The following is a 22,917-nucleotide window of genomic DNA, read 5'->3' on the forward strand; positions in this document are numbered from 1 at the left end:
CTTGAAAGCTCTTCCAAAAGCGCGAGACGAACCTCGGATCTCTATCAGATAAGATGCTCACTGGTACTCCATGAAGTCTGACAATGTTGTCCATGTACAGTGAAGCCAACTTGTCGAGATTGTAATTCATGCGGACGGGTAGGAAGTGTGCAGTCTTGGTGAGTCTGTCCACGATTACCCATATACCGTCGTGGCTTTGCCTAGACTTTGGCAATCCTACCACGAAATCCATGGAGATATGCTCCCATTTCCACTCGGGGATTTCCAAAGGTTGCAGTAATCCTCCAGGTCGCTGATGTTCTGCTTTGACCTGCTGGCATACCTGACATCTAGAGACGAATTCAGCTACATCTCTCTTCATGCCATTCCACCAGAAGCTATTCTTGAGATCCCTGTACATCTTCGTACTGCCTGGATGGACTGAGAATTTTGACTTGTGCGCTTCTGTCATTATCTCTCGGCGAAGGTTATCACTGTCTGGCACACACAGTCTTCCTTTCATCCATAAGATTCCCTTGTCATCAATTTGATGATCCTGAGACTTCCCTTCTCTGACCTGCTCCTTAATTTTAGTCAGTACCGGGTCTTGATCTTGGTTTAACTTGACGGTCTCCTGCAGACATGGCCGGGCCGAGAGGGAAGCTAGAGTCATTTTTCCTGGGCCCTTCCGACTTAGCGCATCAGCCACTTTGTTTGCTTTACCCGGATGGTAACTTATGGTCAAGTCATAATCTTTCAGAAGTTCGATCCATCGCCTTTGCCTCATATTAAGTTCCTTTTGGGTGAACAAGTACTTGAGGCTCTGATGGTCTGTGAAGATTTCACATTTAGCACCATAGAGATAGTGCCTCCAAATCTTTAAGGCGAAGACAACCGCTGCTAGTTCCAGGTCATGAGTAGGATAATTCTGCTCGTGCGGTTTCAACTGTCTAGACGCATAGGCGATCACTCTTCCTTCTTGCATTAGTACGCATCCTAGACCGTCCTTAGAGGCGTCACTGTAAATCGTGAAATCCTTATTCTCTGCGGGCAAGATCAGCACTGGTGTGGATGCGAGTTTCTCTTTCAGCGTCTGGAAACTTTTCTCGCAATCCTCACTCCAGGTGAATTTTGAATTTTTCTGTGTGAGCTTCGTCAGTGGCACGGCTATCGAGGAGAACCCTTCGACGAATTTTCGGTAATATCCTGCCAATCCAAGAAAGCTTCTGATATCAGTGGCGTTCTTCGGTCTCGGCCACTCTGTAATTGCCTCTACTTTCCTTGGATCCACTGACACTCCTGTTCTCGAGATCACGTGTCCTAGAAATGACACACTTCTTAGCCAGAATTCACACTTGCTAAACTTAGCATAGAGCTTATTCTCTCTTAAGATTTGCAGAGCAAGGTGAAGGTGCTCTTCGTGGCTTGCCTCGTCAGGAGAATAGACGAGAATGTCGTCGATGAATACCACTATGAACTGATCCAGAAATGGCTTGAATACTCTGTTCATAAGGTCCATGAATGCTGCTGGTGCGTTGGTCAGACCAAAGGGCATCACTGTGAATTCGTAGTGCCCGTATCTGGTTCGAAAGGCTGTCTTGGGAATATCTTCAGCCCTGACCTTTAACTGATGATAACCGGTCCTCAGGTCCAGTTTAGAAAAGACGGCGGCTCCTTTAAGCTGATCGAACAGATCGTCTATCCGAGGTAGAGGGTACCTGTTCTTGATTGTGATCTTGTTCAATTCCCTGTAGTCGATGCATAATCTCATACTACCGTCCTTCTTCTTTACGAAGAGTACTGGAGCTCCCCACGGGGACACACTTGGTCGAATCTGCCTTTTATCTAGCAATTCTTGGAGTTGTTCCTTCAGCTCCTTGAGTTCGGCTGGTGCCATTCTGTATGGTGCCTTAGAGATTGGTGCCGCACCGGGAACCAGGTTGATCTCGAACTCCACCTCGCGGTCCGGGACTGTCCCTGAGAGTTCTTCTGGAAAAACATCGGGGAACTCTCTCACTATCGGGATGTCTTCCAGTTTCAGTTCGACTTCTTCTGTTACCTCACTGATCATTGCTAGGTAGATATCTCCTCCGGATTTCATGGCTTTCCAAGCTTGAGATGCGGACAATAGTGATTTCCGCCCCTTGGATTTCCCGTGAAACACGACTTCTTCCTGATTCGGGGTTCGGAGTTTGACTTCCTTTCCCTTACAGTCTACTACTGCATTGTTTCTCGCTAACCAATCCATCCCTAAGATGATGTCGAAATCGACCATGATCAACTGTATCAAGTCGGCGCTAAAAGTCTGATTATTGATACTGATTTCACAGTCTCTGTAAATCTCCTCAGTTTCTATAGCTCTACTCGTAGGTGTGGCTATTCGGAAAGGTTCAGTTAGCTTGTCAGGCCTACGTCCTAACTTCTTAGCAAATCTCTTAGACATAAAGGAATGGGTAGCACCGCAGTCAAATAATGCATAGGCAGGTACTGATTGAATTAGAATGGTACCTGACACGACTTCAGTTGCGTCATCAGCCTCTTCCTGAGTCATGGCAAAGATCCTAGCATTGGGTTTATCCTCTTTTGGTTTACTAGGGCCTGCTCCCGGATTTGGCCCAGTTCCTCTGTTTGGCCCTGCTGGTCGGTTGGCAGCGATAGGACATTCTGCAATTCGGTGCCCCGCTTTCCCACATCCAAAACACACACCGCTTGCCCTTCGGCATTCCCCAGAGTGCTTGAAGCCACATGTTGAGCATGGCTTGAGTCCTTGGTAGTTATTGACGGGGAATTTCCCTGAGGGAGGTCCACCTGACTGATTGGGCCTCTTGAACATTGGTTTTCCCTGGGAGGGCTGGCCGACAGGGGGTCGCTTGTTCCTGTTTTCCCCTTCTCTCCGACGAATATCAGCTTCGGCTCGGATAGCCGCACCCATCAAGTCTGAAAAGTTGGTAGGTTGGTAGACTGCCAGAGCGGATTGGATTCTGCTGTTCAACCCCTTTTTAAATCGGTGCAATTTCAGAACTTCATCTGCCATAATTGCAGGAGCATAAGAACCAAGGGCATTGAATTGAGAGGTGTATTCCACTACTGACATATCCGGGGCCTGACTGAGACTCTCAAACTCACTTAACTTCTGTAGTCTGACTTCCGCCGGGTAGTACTGTTTCAGAAATGTTTCCCGGAAGATTCGCCATGTGATTGGTCCAGCAGCGGTCATGGCTGGAGAGACTGCTTCCCACCATTTAGCTGCCTTGTCTTCCAGGAAAGGCACTATTACGTCCACTTTTAGTGCATCTGGGACTTCCAACAGTCTTAACTGAGTTTCCACACTCTTTAGCCAACTCTGGCTAATTTCCGGGTCAGCAGCGCCACTGAAGGTTGGGCACCTGTTCTTGCGCAGAGACTCGTAATGAAACTTGACCCCATGCTGTGGTGGAGGTGGGGGCTGCTGATTAGCATTGGGGTTCACCAACCCCTGAAGTGTAGTTGCCACGATCGTGGCTATAGCCATTAAGTCTGCCTGGTTGAGGTTGAACTGGGGTGGAGGCCCGTTGCCTTCTTCATTAGTGTTGTCGTTGTTGTTGTTGTTGTTAGCATAACGGGGGTTGCGGTTCTGTCTCGGTGGTCTACCGGCCATTTCCTACAAGTTAAACGCTTCTAAGAATTTGTTGTATAAATCAACAAGATTGAATAGATAAGTTATGCTGGAACAACTGAGTAAATAAGCAAACATAATTTGAATATCAATGCACGACTGAGATAAATAATAATCATACTTTATTAATTTTTGAATTCGAAGAAACAACTGACTGAACAAATTGTACTGAATGGAAATAAGTACTGCTGACTGAAAATAAAATAGCAACAATGGAAGGATAAACTCCTAGTAATAAGGAAAAGTCACTAAGATGATCTAATCGTCTAACTCTCCATCTCCTACTGCAGCTATCGGCTCATCTATCTCAATAGGCTCCTCTTCCTCCGGCTCTTCCTCCGGCTCTTCCTCCTGCAGTACCTCAACCATGTGAGTAAGATTAGCGTTTTCTGTACTGAGCTGTGCGTTTGCTGCGTTGAGCTGGGCCACCTGCATCTTCCACTCATGAGCATTTGCCTCTGCCTCGTCCAACAGATCTACGGTACTCTGGTAGCGTAGCTCGTAACCCTCCTTATTTTCCTTGATCTTATTCTTTAGAGCTTCAGCTTGCTGGACCAAGCGCTGGTTCACATATGCTAGACTGTTCATGGCCTCACAAGAATTCTCTAGCCTTCTCTTACCTCTGGCATTCTGCTGCTTCTCCTCTTCAAGTTCCTTGCGATAGCGATCCGCATCCTCTTGTAGCTTCCCATTTTGATACTTACACTGTTCTATGACATCCCGTAGATCCATGTTATCTCCCCTAACTAGTTCCCCCTGATAGATAGACTGATTAAGGCGGACTTGAATCTCTTCTTTCTCGGCGGTTAAGGCTTCGACCTCACTCCTCCTCTCGCTTAATCGGGCTCTAAGTCGCCGAATCTGGCGTGACTGGTAGTGAAGGGCAAGCTCCTTCAGACGAAGGGCAGCTTGGAAACGAGTACGGGGTCGCAGGGGAGTAGATGGAGCCATTTCCTGAAATCAAAAACGGAAATGCTCAGAATCCGAAATAGACAGTATATAACAAGTGAAAATATGCAATACATATGAAATTTTCGAAATTTAAATGAATATATAAAAAAATTTTTTTTTTTTTTTTTCCAAAAATGGAAAGTTTGGAATTAGACATATGGGTTCGAAGCATATGTCGAGAGGATTCCAGAACAGTTGACGGAATCGAATTTGGAGTTTCCTACGAAAAGTCCTAGGGGTTACCAAACTTTCCTAAAACGGCAAAATCGAGGTTTCGGAGGCCTAAACGAAGGAATTTCGCGATTTTTCGCTGGGGCTCCCGATTAGGGTAGGGAGTCTTGATCGTTGGGCCGTTTCGGAGGAGGTAGCATCGGCCTCGAGTTAAAATTCCACCGAAAATTTTTAGGGTTTTTTTTTTTTTTTTTTTTGAAAATCGATTTTTCCCAACCGGACTATGAACCTGGCGGCTCTGATACCACTTAAATGTCACGCCCCGAAACTCGGGACTTGACACCGGCGTCGTTTACAATCACACAATTGAAACAACAAGCCTTCTCGCAGCACAGTGTAAACCGAACCAGTTTATATCATAAATTCAAACGAAATAAACAATTGTCTTTTACATCCGAAAATCAACAAATGACAGAATTAAGTGCGAAAACGTCTTACAACTTATTAAATCATAAATTCGAACTATACTACTACTAGTACGGGTCGCGTGGATCACCATCCCCAAAACTGTTCGGACTCTTCGTCCTCAACCTGTTCTTCGGACGACTTATCTGGGAAGGTTGTAAGGGGTGAGTATTTGGAAATACTCAGCAAGTGGGGGATATCGAGCACAATATAAATCAACATGTAAAATTTCGAATTAATCATATGACTTGCATAACATTTTCGTACCACATGCATAAACATATATCAAGCACTGCAATTTATCGACCTTCTATGGTTTACTGACGTCAGTCCCTCGTTTTTACTCCTCTAAGGGGGCGAGGCCGTATAGCGGTTATATCCCCCACCGCGTAAGGGTACGTCATGGTTGGGATTCCCACCCATATACGGTTGACTCCTCACAGTGCGTTTAAAATCGTATGACAATGTAAGAAAGGTAGAAAGAAGATTGTACTCGACTATTTATTTTCTTTTAAAATTGAAAACATGCATACTCGAATCTGAAATTTTAAAGTTTGAAAATAGCCCACTTACAGTATATATTGATTGCTAAAACGTGGGTACTCGGCTTCAGGATTTGGATCGCTACTCGTTCTTCGATCGGGCGGTGCCTCGGCTTAAATTTTTGGACTGTTTAGAGACGATTTTTCAGCAGGGTTTCGCCTTGGTTTTCAGCTCAAATTTCGAGAATTTGAAGGGTGGGGAATGAGTGGGGTGATGGGGTATTTATAGGTGGAGGGAAGGGTGTTAAATATGGTGTTCAAATCATACCATAATTTGCATAATCTCTCAATATTTGACTCTCATTCCCTTGCCATAGATGTTGATTCATCTTCCATATTTCGAAAATATATCTACTTAAGTTAGGAGATTCACACTCTAATCCAATGGTCTAGGTTAATTCGAAAAATCTAGGTTACCCGATCCAACGGCTGTGGTGCAATGTCTTGATGATTCTTGTCCAAGTTAACCAAGCATATAATCCTCACCAATCTTGGCATTTATCCTAGGGAAATTTTCGAAATTCTTGTATCATATTATACCTTAATTCTTCAACTTATGTAATATTCAACTCTTGCAAGAAAATCTCCTTCCTAATTTTCGAAAATTGTATGCTTAATCACAATATATCACTATAATATTGCATGTCCCATAGTATCTCCACATATCCCATAAAATATTCTCCCATGCACAAAATAAAATCTCATGCTAACATTTTCTTACAATTATTTAATTATAATGTGGATAAAATCCGGTCCTCACATCCCTCCCTCCTTATGAGAAGTTTCGTCCTCGAAACTTGAGTCGGCTTGGTCTCCAAACAGATAAGGATATTCCTTTCGCATCTTCTCTTCAACTTCCCAAGTTGCTTCTCTCTCTGTGTGGTTAGACCACTGCACTTTGACGTAGGGAATGATACGTCGCCTAAGCACTTGTTCCTTGGTGTCCACAATTCTGATAGGAACTTCTTCGTATTTCAGTTCTTTTCCCAAGTTTCCTTCCATTATGAGTGGTTCTACTTCCAGGATGTGGCTTGGGTCTGGGACGTATCTCCTTAGTTGAGAAACATGGAATACGTTGTGGATCCTTGACATGTTCGGTGGCAATGCCAGTCTGCATGCTAGTGTGCCCACTTTTTCCAAGATTTCAAAGGGTCCAACATAGCGAGGGTTCAGTTTTCCGGCCTTACTGAATCGGACAACTCCTCTCATAGGCGAGACTTTCACATACGCCTTCTCGCCCACGTTGAACTCTACCGGCCTTCTTTTCAGATCTGCCCAGCTCTTTTGTCGGTCCTGAGCTGCTTTGAGTTTCTCTCGGACAATTTTAACCTTGTCTACTGTCATCTGTACTAGCTCGGGTCCCACTACAGCTTTCTCTCCCACTTCATCCCAGTAAAGTGGTGATCGACATTTTCTGCCATACAGGGCTTCGTATGGAGCCATTCCGATGCTGCTGTGATAGCTGTTGTTGTAAGCAAACTCAATTAGGGGTAAATGAGTGCTCCAGTTGCTATTGAATTCCAGAGCGCATGCTCGCAGCATATCCTCTAAAGTTTGTATGGTCCTCTCCGTTTGCCCATCGGTTTGGGGGTGATAGGCAGTACTTAGGGTTACTTTCGTCCCCATGGCCTCTTGAAAGCTCTTCCAAAAGCGCGAGACGAACCTCGGATCTCTATCAGATAAGATGCTCACTGGTACTCCATGAAGTCTGACAATGTTGTCCATGTACAGTGAAGCCAACTTGTCGAGATTGTAATTCATGCGGACGGGTAGGAAGTGTGCAGTCTTGGTGAGTCTGTCCACGATTACCCATATACCGTCGTGGCTTTGCCTAGACTTTGGCAATCCTACCACGAAATCCATGGAGATATGCTCCCATTTCCACTCGGGGATTTCCAAAGGTTGCAGTAATCCTCCAGGTCGCTGATGTTCTGCTTTGACCTGCTGGCATACCTGACATCTAGAGACGAATTCAGCTACATCTCTCTTCATGCCATTCCACCAGAAGCTATTCTTGAGATCCCTGTACATCTTCGTACTGCCTGGATGGACTGAGAATTTTGACTTGTGCGCTTCTGTCATTATCTCTCGGCGAAGGTTATCACTGTCTGGCACACACAGTCTTCCTTTCATCCATAAGATTCCCTTGTCATCAATTTGATGATCCTGAGACTTCCCTTCTCTGACCTGCTCCTTAATTTTAGTCAGTACCGGGTCTTGATCTTGGTTTAACTTGACGGTCTCCTGCAGACATGGCCGGGCCGAGAGGGAAGCTAGAGTCATTTTTCCTGGGCCCTTCCGACTTAGCGCATCAGCCACTTTGTTTGCTTTACCCGGATGGTAACTTATGGTCAAGTCATAATCTTTCAGAAGTTCGATCCATCGCCTTTGCCTCATATTAAGTTCCTTTTGGGTGAACAAGTACTTGAGGCTCTGATGGTCTGTGAAGATTTCACATTTAGCACCATAGAGATAGTGCCTCCAAATCTTTAAGGCGAAGACAACCGCTGCTAGTTCCAGGTCATGAGTAGGATAATTCTGCTCGTGCGGTTTCAACTGTCTAGACGCATAGGCGATCACTCTTCCTTCTTGCATTAGTACGCATCCTAGACCGTCCTTAGAGGCGTCACTGTAAATCGTGAAATCCTTATTCTCTGCGGGCAAGATCAGCACTGGTGTGGATGCGAGTTTCTCTTTCAGCGTCTGGAAACTTTTCTCGCAATCCTCACTCCAGGTGAATTTTGAATTTTTCTGTGTGAGCTTCGTCAGTGGCACGGCTATCGAGGAGAACCCTTCGACGAATTTTCGGTAATATCCTGCCAATCCAAGAAAGCTTCTGATATCAGTGGCGTTCTTCGGTCTCGGCCACTCTGTAATTGCCTCTACTTTCCTTGGATCCACTGACACTCCTGTTCTCGAGATCACGTGTCCTAGAAATGACACACTTCTTAGCCAGAATTCACACTTGCTAAACTTAGCATAGAGCTTATTCTCTCTTAAGATTTGCAGAGCAAGGTGAAGGTGCTCTTCGTGGCTTGCCTCGTCAGGAGAATAGACGAGAATGTCGTCGATGAATACCACTATGAACTGATCCAGAAATGGCTTGAATACTCTGTTCATAAGGTCCATGAATGCTGCTGGTGCGTTGGTCAGACCAAAGGGCATCACTGTGAATTCGTAGTGCCCGTATCTGGTTCGAAAGGCTGTCTTGGGAATATCTTCAGCCCTGACCTTTAACTGATGATAACCGGTCCTCAGGTCCAGTTTAGAAAAGACGGCGTGTAGTGACCCGTTCCAGAATCACCTACTAATTGAAAACTAAGCATGCAATTAACTTAATAATTACTAATCAGAGATAATAGCGGAAAAGTCAACAAATATGTTATACAACCCAAACGAACTCTAGAACAACTCAAAATAAGGTAAAGAATATCTGGTACAACCATATCGAATCAAATGATACCGAAACTAAACCAACCGGCTACTCAACGTCCTCCTCCTGCTCCTCCGGAACCATCCAACCTGAGACCTGCCCCGAGGGAATGGGGTGTCCAAGATAAACAAAACCGAGGACGTGAGCGATAAGAACGCCCAGTACAAAAGTATGAGTATACAGACCTATATGAAATGCACATGCTATGATCATGATACCGGGGTAGTCAAGAAACAGGAATCACAAAAGGATCTCAACAATGCTCAGTCTAGAGGCGCCAAGTGGATAGTGCCGCGCGGTCCAACCTCTGGGTCACTGCATCCACTACAAGACAGACGTGGACCTAAAATGTCCCGGACCACCGAAGCCCTCCCGACCCGTCGGCCACTGTGTACTCTCGGTGTCCATGCGTCCACAAGACAGGGCTGAGCGGCCCCAAGATATAGCTTATCTCGAAAGAGATACAGCTCAACAGCAAAGGCTATCTCGAAGGAGATACGGCTCAACATGAAATGCAACGTGCAGTAATAAACGTGACATAATAGCATGCATCATATGACATATATCAATGCACCACATAATCATGCAACACATATATGAATGTATACTCAACCAGGATATCTCGGATAGTACTTTCGTACCTCTATCACAGCAATCCTAATCCACTGGAACAACCAGACAACAGGTCTAATCCAAGCCTATTCATCAAGTGAAAACCATCACTAAACTTATCTACCAGACTTAACTAGATAATCCTGAGATAAATACTGATAAAATTCCAAACCTTCGTCCGTCGCTAGCCCGCTGATGCCGCTAGCTCCCAACTAGAGCACAGCTCTGCTACAAGACCAGCAGCTCCCCGCTAGTGCCCAAATCTCGGAACAAGACTAGAACCTGTCAGAAACGACTGAAATGCTATGGAACTCTCTGAATTGGCGAGTCAAAATGAGGAAATCCGACCACTATTTATAGGCCATGTTCGGATCCTCCGAACACCACTTCGGAACGTCCGAACGCTACGTGTCCACTGGCTCTTGACAGCTCATGATCGGATCCTCCGATCATACACTTCGGACCGTCCGAACATGCACGTGTCCAGCTGCTCTTGACACCTCATGATCGGATCCACCGAACCTACACTTCGGAACGTCCGAACTCCCACGTGTCGATCAACTCTTGACACCTAATGATCGGATCCTCCGATCTCACTCACTTCGGACCTTCCGAACTCTTCGGTGCTTCCGAACCATCTTCGGACCTTCCGATCATGATTAATCACCATTAATCCGTTAATTACCCAATTCGGCATTCGGGCTACTACATTCTCCCCCCCTTAAAAGATTTCGTCCTCGAAATCAGGCTTAGAGAATGAACAAAACGAAATAACAACATCGCTATTATATCTCAATTGTTGTTGAATACAACTGATATCTCGATTACAATTGAAAAACACAACATATACAAAGCAAAACTCAAAAGAGCTCTGGATGTTCTGAACGCATACGACTCTCTAACTCCCAAGTGGCTTCTTCAGTGCCTCTGCGCTGCCACTGTACTAAGACAAGAGGAATGATCTTATTCCGCAACACCTTGTCTTTGCGATCGAGAATCTGAACTGGTCGCTCCACGTAAGACAAATCTGATTCAAGTTGAACTTCAGAGGGATGCAAGATGTGAGACTCATCTGCTACGTATCGTCTCAACAAAGATACGTGGAACACATCATGAATACCGGACAAATACGGAGGTAATGCTAACCTGTAAGCTAAATCTCCCACACATTCTAGAATCTCAAAAGGACCAATGAATCTCGGAGATAGCTTACCCTTGAGACCAAATCTCAAAATCCTGCGAAAAGGCGAAACTCGGAGAAACACTTTCTCACCTGGCTGAAAATAAAGAGGTCGCCGCTTGGTGTTCGCATAACTAGCCTGTCGATCCTGGGCAATCTTAATCCTCTTCTTGATTACTGCAACTTTATCAATAGCCTGCTGGACTAACTCCGGTCCCTCAACATGTCGTTCACCAACTTCGTCCCAGAATAAAGGAGTACGACAACGTCGCCCATACAACGCCTCAAATGGTGCCATACCAATACTACGATGGTAGCTGTTGTTGTACGCGAACTCAATCAAAGGCAAATGATCCTGCCAAGCGGGTCCGAAATCCATAACACAGGCTCGCAACATATCCTCAAGCGTACGGATAGTCCTCTCTGACTGACCGTCAGTCTCCGGATGATAAGCAGTACTCAGACTCAGTGTAGTACCCAAAACTGACTGGAAACTACCCCAAAACCGTGAGGTAAAACGAGGATCTCTGTCACTGACAATACTGACAGGCACTCCATGCAAACGTACAATCTCCTGAATGTACAATCGAGCCATACGATCGAAAGTGAAATCCCGGTTATAAGACAAAAATGAGCAGACTTGGTGAGTCGATCCACCACTACCCAAATAGCGTCACTATTCCTCGACGATAATGGCAAGTGAGTAATGAAATCCATCGCGATATGCTCCCACTTCCATTCAGGAATAGGTAGATTCAACAATAATCCTCCAGGTCGACGGTGCTCTGCCTTAACCTGTTGACAAACAAGACACTTGGAAACAAACTGATAAACACTGCGCTTCATCCCTTTCCACCAAAATCGTGTCCTCAAGTCTTTATACATCTTATTACTTCCTGGATGAATACTCAACTTACTTCGATGAGCATGAGATAAGATCTCCTCCCTCAAATTATCATCTTCTGGTACTACAACTCGATTAGACAAACACAGAAGACCATTAGACTGATAATGGAAACCGCTATCTCCACCCGCTAACCGAGCTAATCTCTGAGTCTTGAGATCAGACATCTGAGCATCTCGAATCCGAGCGAACAAGGCTGGCTCAGATAAAATGGTAGCAACACGAATGCTCTCCATACCTTTCCGATGTTTGAAATTAAATCCCAACGAACAACAATCCTGAATAGTACTAATCATAGCACTGGTCTGAAGTGCAGAAACTCTCACTTTGCGACTAAGAGCATCAGCTGTGAGATTTGCAGATCCTGGATGGTACTTGATCTCGCAGTCATAATCTTTCAGCAAATCCATCCAACGACGTTGCCTCATGTTCAACTCAGCCTGAGTGAACAGATATTTCAGACTCTTATGATCAGTAAAGATTTCAAACTTAACCCCGTACAAGTAATGACGCCAAATCTTCAGCGCGAACACAATAGCTGCCAACTCTAGATCATGAGTAGGATACTTCTCCTCGTGAGATTTCAGCTGTCTGGAAGCATAAGCAATCACATGACCGTTTTGCGTCAACACACACCCTAAGCCTTGAGAAGAGGCATCGGTGTAAACACTGAAACCATCAGATCCTGACGGTAACGCCAAAACAGGTGCAGAAGTCAGAAGTCGACGAAGCTCTCTGAAACTATCTTCGCACTCAGATGACCACTCAAATGGAACATCCTTCCGAGTAAGTTGCGTCAAAGGTCTAGCTACCTGGGAGAAATTCACGATGAAGCGACGATAATACCCTGCTAGACCTAGAAAACTACGGATCTCAGCCACCGTCGTAGGTCGTGACCAATTTAGCACTGCCTCAATCTTGCTGGGATCCACAGAAATTCCTTCCTTGGAAATCACATGACCAAGGAATACTACACGATCAATCCAGAACTCGCACTTACTCAGCTTAGCATACAATTGCTTCTCGCGAAGAATCTGCAACACAATCCTCAAGTGCTGGACATGCTCTTCCACACTATGAGAATAGATCAAGATATCGTCAATGAAAACCACCACAAACTGATCCAGAAAATCTCGGAAGACTCGGTTCATCAGATTCATGAACACCGCTGGCGCATTCGTCAATCCGAATGGCATAACTAGAAACTCGTAATGCCCATAACGAGTACGAAATGCAGTCTTGGAAATATCATCATCTCTGACTCTCATCTGATGATAACCTGATCGCAAGTCGATCTTGGAGTAAACAGAAGTACCCTGAAGCTGATCGAACAAGTCATCAATACGGGGTAATGGGTACTTGTTTTTGATCGTCACCCGATTCAGCTGGCGATAATCAATGCACAACCGCATCGATCCATCCTTCTTCTTGACAAACAAGACTGGAGCTCCCCAAGGCGAAACACTCGGGCGAATATAACCCTTATCAAGAAGATCCTGCAATTGCTGCTTCAGCTCTCTCATCTCTGACGGAGCCAGACGATAGGGGGCACGAGAAATCGGTGCAGTCCCTGGCATTAATCAATGCCAAACTCCACCTCTCTAACCGGAGGAAAACCAGGAATCTCTTCTGGAAATACATCAGGAAATTCACAAACCACTGGAATATCCTCTATACCAACACTACCTGTGGACGTATCAATTGTATAGATGAGGTAGCCTTCCCCGCCCGCCTCTAAAGCACGACAGGCTTTCAGAGCAGATACTACTGGCATCGGAGGTCGCGCTCCCTCACCATAGAAAAACCAACTAGAGCTCTCAGTCGTACGAAACTGAACAAGCTTCTGGTAACAATCCACAGTAGCTCGGTAGGTAGTCAAAATGTCTATACCCAAAATACAATCAAAATCTTCCATCTCCAGAATCATAAGATTCGCAGTCAACTCGTTACCCTCAAAATCTAAAGGACAACCCATCACTAGACGCTTGGCTAAAACCGAATGACCCATCGGGGTAGAAACAGAAAGAATGACGTCTAGAGAAACATACGGTAACTTATGACGTTTAACGAATCGTGCAGAAATGAATGAATGAGATGCTCCGGTATCTATAAGAACAAAAGCAGGAATACCGCATAAACAAAAAGTACCTGCTATGACTCTCTCGGTCTCGTCTGCAGCCTGATCCTGGTTCAACGCAAAAACTTGACCTTGGGCACGAGGTCGAAGATTCGAACTACCCACTGCCTGACCCTGCCTCCTCTGCTGAACAGTCGCCTGAGATCCAGAACCAGATCCTGCTCCACCTCGCAACTGAGGACAATTCTTCTTAATATGCCCCATCTCTCCGCACTGATAACAAGCTCCTGCGGCTACTCGGCATTGCTCCGATGGATGGTTCTTCCCACAATGCGCACAAGACTCCTTCTTCTTACCAAAGCGGAAAACACCGCTAGATCGAGATCTAGATCCAGAAGAAGACGAACCAGATTTCTTGAACGACTGAGATCGAGGCCTCAAAGTACTCGGAGGTCTAGAAGAAAGAATAGCCCTACCACGCTGGAGACTGATCTCTGCTTGACGACACCGGTTCACCAACCCATCGTACGAAGTAGGATTATCACAGACAGTGACTCGATCAAAGATCTCCTGATTAAGGCCCTGGAGGAAATGATCATACTTGGCCTCAGAACTGCCACTGATATGAGGAGCGAAGGGTAATAACTCAAAGAATTTCTGCTGATACTCATCAACAGACATACTCCCCTGCTTCAGGTTCAAGAGCTCAATCGTCTTGGCCTGGCGAAGGGCTGGAGGAAAGTACAGCTGCATGAACGCTGCACGGAAATCGGCCCAAGTCGCTCTACCCTGAGACTGAACTATCGGCGCAGAAGTCGATCGCCACCACCTGCGAGCACGGCCCTCAAGAAAAACTAAGGGTCTCCATCTTCTGCTCATCGGTGCACTGGAATGCGCGGAAACAACTCTCCATGCGCTCTAACCAATCCTCCGCATCATCGGGAGTCTCACCGCAACTAAAGGCTTAGGCCCCATCTGCATGAAACGATGCATATCGAAACGCCTAGGACCATCCCGACGATGACGATGCTCATGGTGACGCCTAAGATCATCCTGGTCACCCCATCGACCTACACTCCCCTGACTACTCCCGTCATCAAAATGGTCAGCCATCGCTACAAGATAGAATAGGGAAAATGGTCAACGGAAATCCCAAAACAAATCTATATCCCAAAATCATACGCATGCTCTGATACCATAAATGTAGTGACCCGTTCCAGAATCACCTACTAATTGAAAACTAAGCATGCAATTAACTTAATTAATAATAATCTAATCAGAGATAAGCGGAAACAACAAATAAGTTATACAACCCAAACGAACTCTAGAACAACTCAAAATAAGGTAAAGAATATCTGGTACAACCATATCGAATCAAATGATACCGAAACTAAACCAACCGGCTACTCAACGTCCTCCTCCTGCTCCTCCGGAACCATCCAACCTGAGACCTGCCCCGAGGGAATGGGGTGTCCAAGATAAACAAAACCGAGGACGTGAGCGATAAGAACGCCCAGTACAAAAGTATGAGTATACAGACCTATATGAAATGCACATGCTATGATCATGATACCGGGGTAGTCAAGAAACAGGAATCACAAAAGGATCTCAACAATGCTCAGTCTAGAGGCGCCAAGTGGATAGTGCCGCGCGGTCCAACCTCTGGGTCACTGCATCCACTACAAGACAGACGTGGACCTAAAATGTCCCGGACCACCGAAGCCCTCCCGACCCGTCGGCCACTGTGTACTCTCGGTGTCCATGCGTCCACAAGACAGGGCTGAGCGGCCCCAAGATATAGCTTATCTCGAAAGAGATACAGCTCAACAGCAAAGGCTATCTCGAAGGAGATACGGCTCAACATGAAATGCAACGTGCAGTAATAAACGTGACATAATAGCATGCATCATATGACATATATCAATGCACCACATAATCATGCAACACATATATGAATGTATACTCAACCAGGATATCTCGGATAGTACTTTCGTACCTCTATCACAGCAATCCTAATCCACTGGAACAACCAGACAACAGGTCTAATCCAAGCCTATTCATCAAGTGAAAACCATCACTAAACTTATCTACCAGACTTAACTAGATAATCCTGAGATAAATACTGATAAAATTCCAAACCTTCGTCCGTCGCTAGCCCGCTGATGCCGCTAGCTCCCAACTAGAGCACAGCTCTGCTACAAGACCAGCAGCTCCCCGCTAGTGCCCAAATCTCGGAACAAGACTAGAACCTGTCAGAAACGACTGAAATGCTATGGAACTCTCTGAATTGGCGAGTCAAAATGAGGAAATCCGACCACTATTTATAGGCCATGTTCGGATCCTCCGAACACCACTTCGGAACGTCCGAACGCTACGTGTCCACTGGCTCTTGACAGCTCATGATCGGATCCTCCGATCATACACTTCGGACCGTCCGAACATGCACGTGTCCAGCTGCTCTTGACACCTCATGATCGGATCCACCGAACCTACACTTCGGAACGTCCGAACTCCCACGTGTCGATCAACTCTTGACACCTAATGATCGGATCCTCCGATCTCACTTCGGACCTTCCGAACTCTTCGGTGCTTCCGAACCATCTTCGGACCTTCCGATCATGATTAATCACCATTAATCCGTTAATTACCCAATTCGGCATTCGGGCTACTACACGGCGGCTCCTTTAAGCTGATCGAACAGATCGTCTATCCGAGGTAGAGGGTACCTGTTCTTGATTGTGATCTTGTTCAATTCCCTGTAGTCGATGCATAATCTCATACTACCGTCCTTCTTCTTTACGAAGAGTACTGGAGCTCCCCACGGGGACACACTTGGTTGAATCTGCCTTTTATCTAGCAATTCTTGGAGTTGTTCCTTCAGCTCCTTGAGTTCGGCTGGTGCCATTCTGTATGGTGCCTTAGAGATTGGTGCCGCACCGGGAACCAGGTTGATCTCGAACTCCACCTCTCGGTCCGGGACTGTCCCTGAGAGTTCTTCTGGAAAAACATCGGGGAACTCTCTCACTATCGGGATGTCTTCCAGTTTCAGCTCGACTTCTTCTGTTACCTCACTGATCATTGCTAGGTAGATATCTTCTCCGGATTTCATGGCTTTCCAAGCTTGAGAGGCTGACAATAGTGATTTACGTCCCTTGGATTTACCGTGAAACACGACTTCTTCCTGATTTGGGGTTCGGAGTTTGACTTCCTTTCCCTTACAATCTACTATTGCACTGTTTCTCGCTAACCAATCCATCCCTAAGATGATGCGAAATCGACCATGATCAACTGTATCAAGTCGGCGCTAAAAGTCTGATTATTATACTGATCTCACAATCTCTGTAAATCTCCTCAGTTTCTATAGCTCTACTCGTAGGTGTGGCTATTCGGAATGGTTCGGTTAGCTTATCAGGCCTACGTCCTAACTTCTTAGCAAATCTCTTAGACATAAAGGAATGGGTAGCACCGCAGTCAAATAATGCATAGGCAGGTACGATTGAATTAGAATGGTACCTGACACGACTTCAGTTGCGTCATCAGCCTCTTCCTGAGTCATGGCAAAGATCCTAGCATTGGGTTATCCTCTTTTGGTTTACTAGGGCCTGCTCCCGGATTTGGCCCAGTTCCTCTGTTTGGCCCTGCTGGTCGGTTGGCAGCGGTAGGACATTCTGCAATTCGGTGCCCCGCTTTCCCACATCCAAAACACACACCACTTGCCCTTCGGCATTCCCCCGAGTGCTTGAAGCCACATGTTGAGCATGGCTTGAGTCTTTGGTAGTTATTGGCAGGGAATTTCCCTGAGGGAGGTCCACCTGATTGATTGGGCCTCTTGAACACTGGTTTTCCCTGGGAAGGCTGGCTGACAGGGGGTCGCTTGTTCCTGTTTTCCCCTTCTCTCCGACGAATATCAGCTTCGGCTCGGATAGCCGCCCCCATCAAGTCTGAAAAGTTGGTAGGTTGGTAGACTGCCAGAGCGGATTGGATTCTGCTGTTCAACCCCTTCTTAAATCGGTGTAATTTCAGAACTTCATCCGCCATAATTGCAGGAGCATAAGAACCCAGGGCATTGAACTGAGAGGTGTATTCCACTACTGACATATCTGGGGCCTGACTGAGATTCTCAAACTCACTTAACTTCTGCAGTCTAACTTCTGCCGGTAGTACTGTTTCAGAAATGTTTCTCGGAAGATACGCCATGTGATTGGCCCCGCAGCGGTCATGGCTGGCGAGGCTTGCTTCCCACCATTTAGCTGCCTTGTCTTCCAGGAAAGGTACTACCACGTCCACCTTTAGGGCATCTGGGACTTCCAATAGTCTTAACTGAGTTTCCACACTCTTTAGCCAGTTCTGGCTAACTTCAGGATCGGCAGCGCCACTGAAAGTTGGGCACCTATTCTTGCGCAAAGACTCATAATGAAACTTGACCCCATGCTTGTGGTGGAGGTGGGGGCTGCTGATTAGCATTGGGGTTCACCAACCCCGAAGTGTAGTTGCCACGATCGTGGCTATAGCCATTAAGTCTGCCTGGTTGAGGTTGAACTGGGGTGGAGGCCCGTTGCCTTCTTCATTAGTGTTTGTCGTTGTGTTGTTGTTGTTAGCATAACGGGGGTTGCGGTTCTGTCTCGGTGGTCTACTACCGGCCATTTCCTACAAGTTCAACGCTTCTAAGAATTTGTTGTATAAATCAACAAGATTGAATAGATAAGTTATTGAAAATAAGCAACAAGATTGAATAGATAAGTTAAACGCTTCTAAGAATTATGCTGGAACAACTGAGTAAATAAGCAAACATTTTGAATATCAAAGCACGACTGAGATAAATAATAATCATACTTTATTAATTTTTGAATTCGAAGAAACAACTGACTGAACAAATTGTACTGATGGAAATAAGTACTGCTGACTGAAATAAAATAGCAACAATGGAAGGATAAACTCCTAGTAATAAGGAAAAGTCACTAAGATGATCTAATCGTCTAACTCTCCATCTCCTACTGCAGCTATCGGCTCATCTATCTCAATAGGCTCCTCTTCTTCTGGCTCTTCCTCCGGCTCTTCCTCCGGCTCTTCCTCCTGCAGTACCTCAACCATGTGAGTAAGATTGGCGTTTTCTGTACTGAGCTGTGCGTTTGCTGCGTTGAGCTGGGCCACCTGCATCTTCCACTCATGAGCATTTGCCTCTGCCTCGTCCAACAGATCTACGGTACTCTGGTAGCGTTAGCTCGTAACCCTCCTATTTTCCTTGATCTTATTCTTAGAGCTTCAGCTTGCTGGACCAAGCGCTGGTTCACATATAATGTCACGCCCCGAAACTCGGGACTTGACACCGGCGTCGTTTACAATCACACAATTGAAAACAACAAGCCTTCTCGCAGCACAGTGTAAACCGAACCAGTTTATATCATAAATTCAAACGAAATAAACAATTGTCTTTTACATCCGAAAATCAACAAATGACAGAATTAAGTGCGAAAACGTCTTACAACTTATTAAATCATAAATTCGAACTATACTACTTACTAGTACGGGTCGCGTGGATCACCATCCCCAAAACTGTTCGGACTCTTCGTCCTCAACCTGTTCTTCGCACGACTTATCTGGGAAGGTTTGTAAGGGGTGAGTATTTGGGAATACTCAGCAAGTGGGGGATATCGAGCACAATATAAATCAACATGTAAAATTTCGAATTAATCATATGACTTGCATAACATTTCGTACCACATGCATAAACATATATCAAGCACTGCAATTTATCGACCTTCTATGGTTTACTGACGTCAGTCCCTCATTTTTACTCCTCTAAGGGGGCGAGGCCGTATAGCGGTTATATCCCCACCGCGTAAGGGTACGTCATGGTTGGGATTCCCACCCATATCGGTTGACTCCTCACAGTGCGTTTAAAATCGTTATAACAATGCAAGAAAGGTAGAAAGAAATTGTACTCGACTATTATTTTCTTTTAAAATTGAAAACATGCATACTCGAATCTGAAATTTTAAAGTTTGAAAATAGCCCACTTACATTATATATGATTGCTAAAACGTGGGTACTCGGCTTCAGGATTGGATCGCTACTCGTTCTTCGATCGGGAGGTGCCTCGGCTTAAATTTTGGACGGTTTAGAGACGATTTTTCAGCAGGGTTTCGCCTTGGTTTTCAGCTCAAATTCGAGAATTTGAAGGGTGGGGAATGAGTGGGGTGATGGGGTATTTATAGGTGGAGGGAAGGGTGTTAAATATGGTGTTCAAATCATACCATAATTTGCATAATCTCTCAATATTTGACTCTCATTCCCTTGCCATAATGTGATTCATCTTCCATATTTCGAAAATATATCTACTTAAGTTAGGAGATTCACACTCTAATCCAATGGTCTAGATTAATTCGAAAAATCTAGGTTACCCGATCCAACGGCTGTGGTGCAATGTCTTGATGATTCTTGTCCAAGTTAACCAAGCAATAATCCTCACCAATCTTGGCATTTATCCTAGGGAAATTTTCGAATTCTTGTATCATATTATACCTTAATTCTTCAACTTATGTAATATTCAACTCTTGCAAGAAAATCTCCTTCCTAATTTTCGAAATTGTATGCTAATCACAATATCACTATAATATTGCATGTCCAATAGTATCTCCACATATCCCATAAAATATTCTCCCATGCACAAAATAAAATCTCATGCTAACATTTTCTTACATTATTTAATTATAATGTGGATAAAATCCGGTCCTCACATTGAGCGTCGGAAAGGCTACGCAGGGACCCCTCCTGGTTCATCTTCCAACGGTCTTCTTCGTGATTTCAGGGTCAGGGAAAATTTGAAACCTGCGTTGGATTAGTGTCATTTGCTGGAGTCAGACCCTAATTTTCAATGTGTATAACAATTCTAACATTATCCTATTCACGGACTAAATTGTCATTTATAATAATTTCTTCCTAATGGGATCATTTCAACCACAAAAAAATTGAAGCCAGAAATGATACAAGATGCGAAATTCCCACCAATAACAAACAAGATCATGAACCCAACCACGTCAAGAAACACAGTATCCTCTCTTTCATCCACTCTCCCATTATATCTCCATGCACAAAACAGAATCTAGTTCTCCTCGATTTCAGTTTCTGCTACAATGGGGTGCACTTCATCCAAGAGAATCGAGGACACAGTGGTGGTACCCTACCGTCCATCGCCAGCAAGCTTCTCCATCTTCGACGTCTATGCAATCGAGGAGCCATGGCTTAATCATCCCGAGACAGACAATGAGAAGAAGCCCTCTCACGTGCCGGCTCCCATTCTTGAGAAGCTCAACGCCTTCGAAGAGTCCCCCCGCACGTGGGACGAAGTCAGCAAGGTGTTGGAAGACCTGAAGCCTAAACTCAGCACCACACTGCTACCGCCACCCCCAGTGCCGCAGAAGATACAGGAAACCCGTCCCTCCGCACCGAGGCACGGCCGCTCCGGCCGCAAGAGCTTTTCCTTCCACACGCTGGAGGAGCTCGAGGCCAGAGCTAATTCTTCCAAATCAACCACGCAGACACCAAAATTTGAGTTCGAGAAATCCAAGACAAAAAAACCTATTCCCAAAACGGTTCATAGCAGCGGGCGTGCCTAGATCCTTGAATGAAAACATGTTCATCGTCAGAGACAAATTCGAGAAAGAACAAGAAAGGAAATCATCCGGCTCCGTGAAGCGCTAAAACTTGAGCAACTTCCCGGCAATCCCCCCCCCTCCGGCCGACCCGGCGCCGGGGGGCGGAACTTAGAATTTCGTTAAGAGGGACTATAAAGTTTACCTGAAAAAATGTATCGATACAAAATTAATGGACGAACTTCGCTCCAATATTATGTTAATACTTTAGTATTTTAATCTATATATCTTATAAGTTTTGTTTTTTGTTTTTTTGAAAAAAAAAATCGATACCAATATTGTTAATAATAATAATAAAAAAAAATTTGTATATTTGTTTCCTATGTTTTATTATGTTTAATTCTATCTAAGTTCAACGTAGATAAGTTATATTTTATAATAATCAAATCTTAATTACTTTGAAATTGGGTTAATGAATAATTGTCTTACTTTTAAACTAGATTTTCAAAATCTAGTTTAAAATCGTTTTATGTATTGTATGTGTATATATAAGCGTCAAAAATAGGGCAGTTCTAGCCTAGATATATGGATCCACCACTGCCGACACGGTGGACGTACAAACTAGCACAAGTTCCGGTAGTTGACGGAAACTCACCAGGGCGATCATGTTCGACTAGTGAGCGAGGGTGGAGGAGTGATGAAGTTATCGAAACAGGTCAATTAGTTCGCATATTGAACTGGGCACGAGTCGAGAGAGGATCGGGTCAAGTCGAGTCGGGTGTTGAGAGCAAGATTTGTGACATGGTTGAAGTGTGGAGGTATGGTTGGGGACAAGAAAGAGAGGTGTGGAGAGTGTAAATAAAATGGATTGGCTAATTTTGCATGTGTGATATCCAAGATGGATGTATGATCAAATTAATATCAGGTTTGAAAGTCTCGCTATTCATTCAATATATTGACTTTTAGCAGCATTCTTAGCTGCTCTCTCATTCAACTCGTAGTATCTGACTTGAGCATCGGAGGGGCTACGCCAGAACATCCTCCTGACTCCTTTCTAATGGTCTCCTTCGTGATTTCAGACCTAGAGCGAATTCGAGATCTGCATTCGGGCTAGCGTCACATGTAGGAACCAAATCCTAAATTTTCAGTGAATATCACTTGAAGCCATATGTGAGAAGACTTGAGCTGAGACGTACAGATGGTAGGCCGAAGGGAAGCAGAAAAAAACTAACTCAGCATCGTCACATCCGCAGACGAGACCCAACAATCTCATCCTGAGACGAGACATGAGCAACCTCGTCCTGAGACGAGAGCCAAACGAGGTCCTGAGACGGAAGCCGAACAACCTCGTCCTAA

General features: G+C 45.1%; 2 protein-coding genes across 2 annotated transcripts; one reads left to right on the top strand and one right to left on the bottom strand.

Moving 5' to 3' along the window:
- Window positions 1–17,521: 17,521 nt before the first annotated feature.
- LOC140821668 (uncharacterized) lies at window positions 17,522–18,613 on the bottom strand. Its single transcript, XM_073182206.1, has 2 exons — window positions 18,444–18,613; window positions 17,522–18,359 (listed from the first exon to the last, which is right to left on the bottom strand). Exons 1-2 carry the CDS (start codon window positions 18,611–18,613, stop codon window positions 17,522–17,524), a joined length of 1,008 nt encoding a protein of 335 aa, XP_073038307.1.
- A 2,489-nt stretch (window positions 18,614–21,102) lies between these two features.
- LOC140821669 (uncharacterized) lies at window positions 21,103–21,585 on the top strand. The gene has a single exon (XM_073182207.1). The coding sequence runs from the start codon at window positions 21,103–21,105 to the stop codon at window positions 21,583–21,585; it is 483 nt and encodes a 160-aa protein (XP_073038308.1).
- Window positions 21,586–22,917: the final 1,332 nt, after the last annotated feature.

The sequence above is a fragment of the Primulina eburnea genome, unplaced genomic scaffold, assembly GCF_022965805.1.
Source record: "Primulina eburnea isolate SZY01 unplaced genomic scaffold, ASM2296580v1 ctg738, whole genome shotgun sequence".
In the NCBI taxonomy this organism is placed as follows: domain Eukaryota; kingdom Viridiplantae; phylum Streptophyta; class Magnoliopsida; order Lamiales; family Gesneriaceae; genus Primulina; species Primulina eburnea.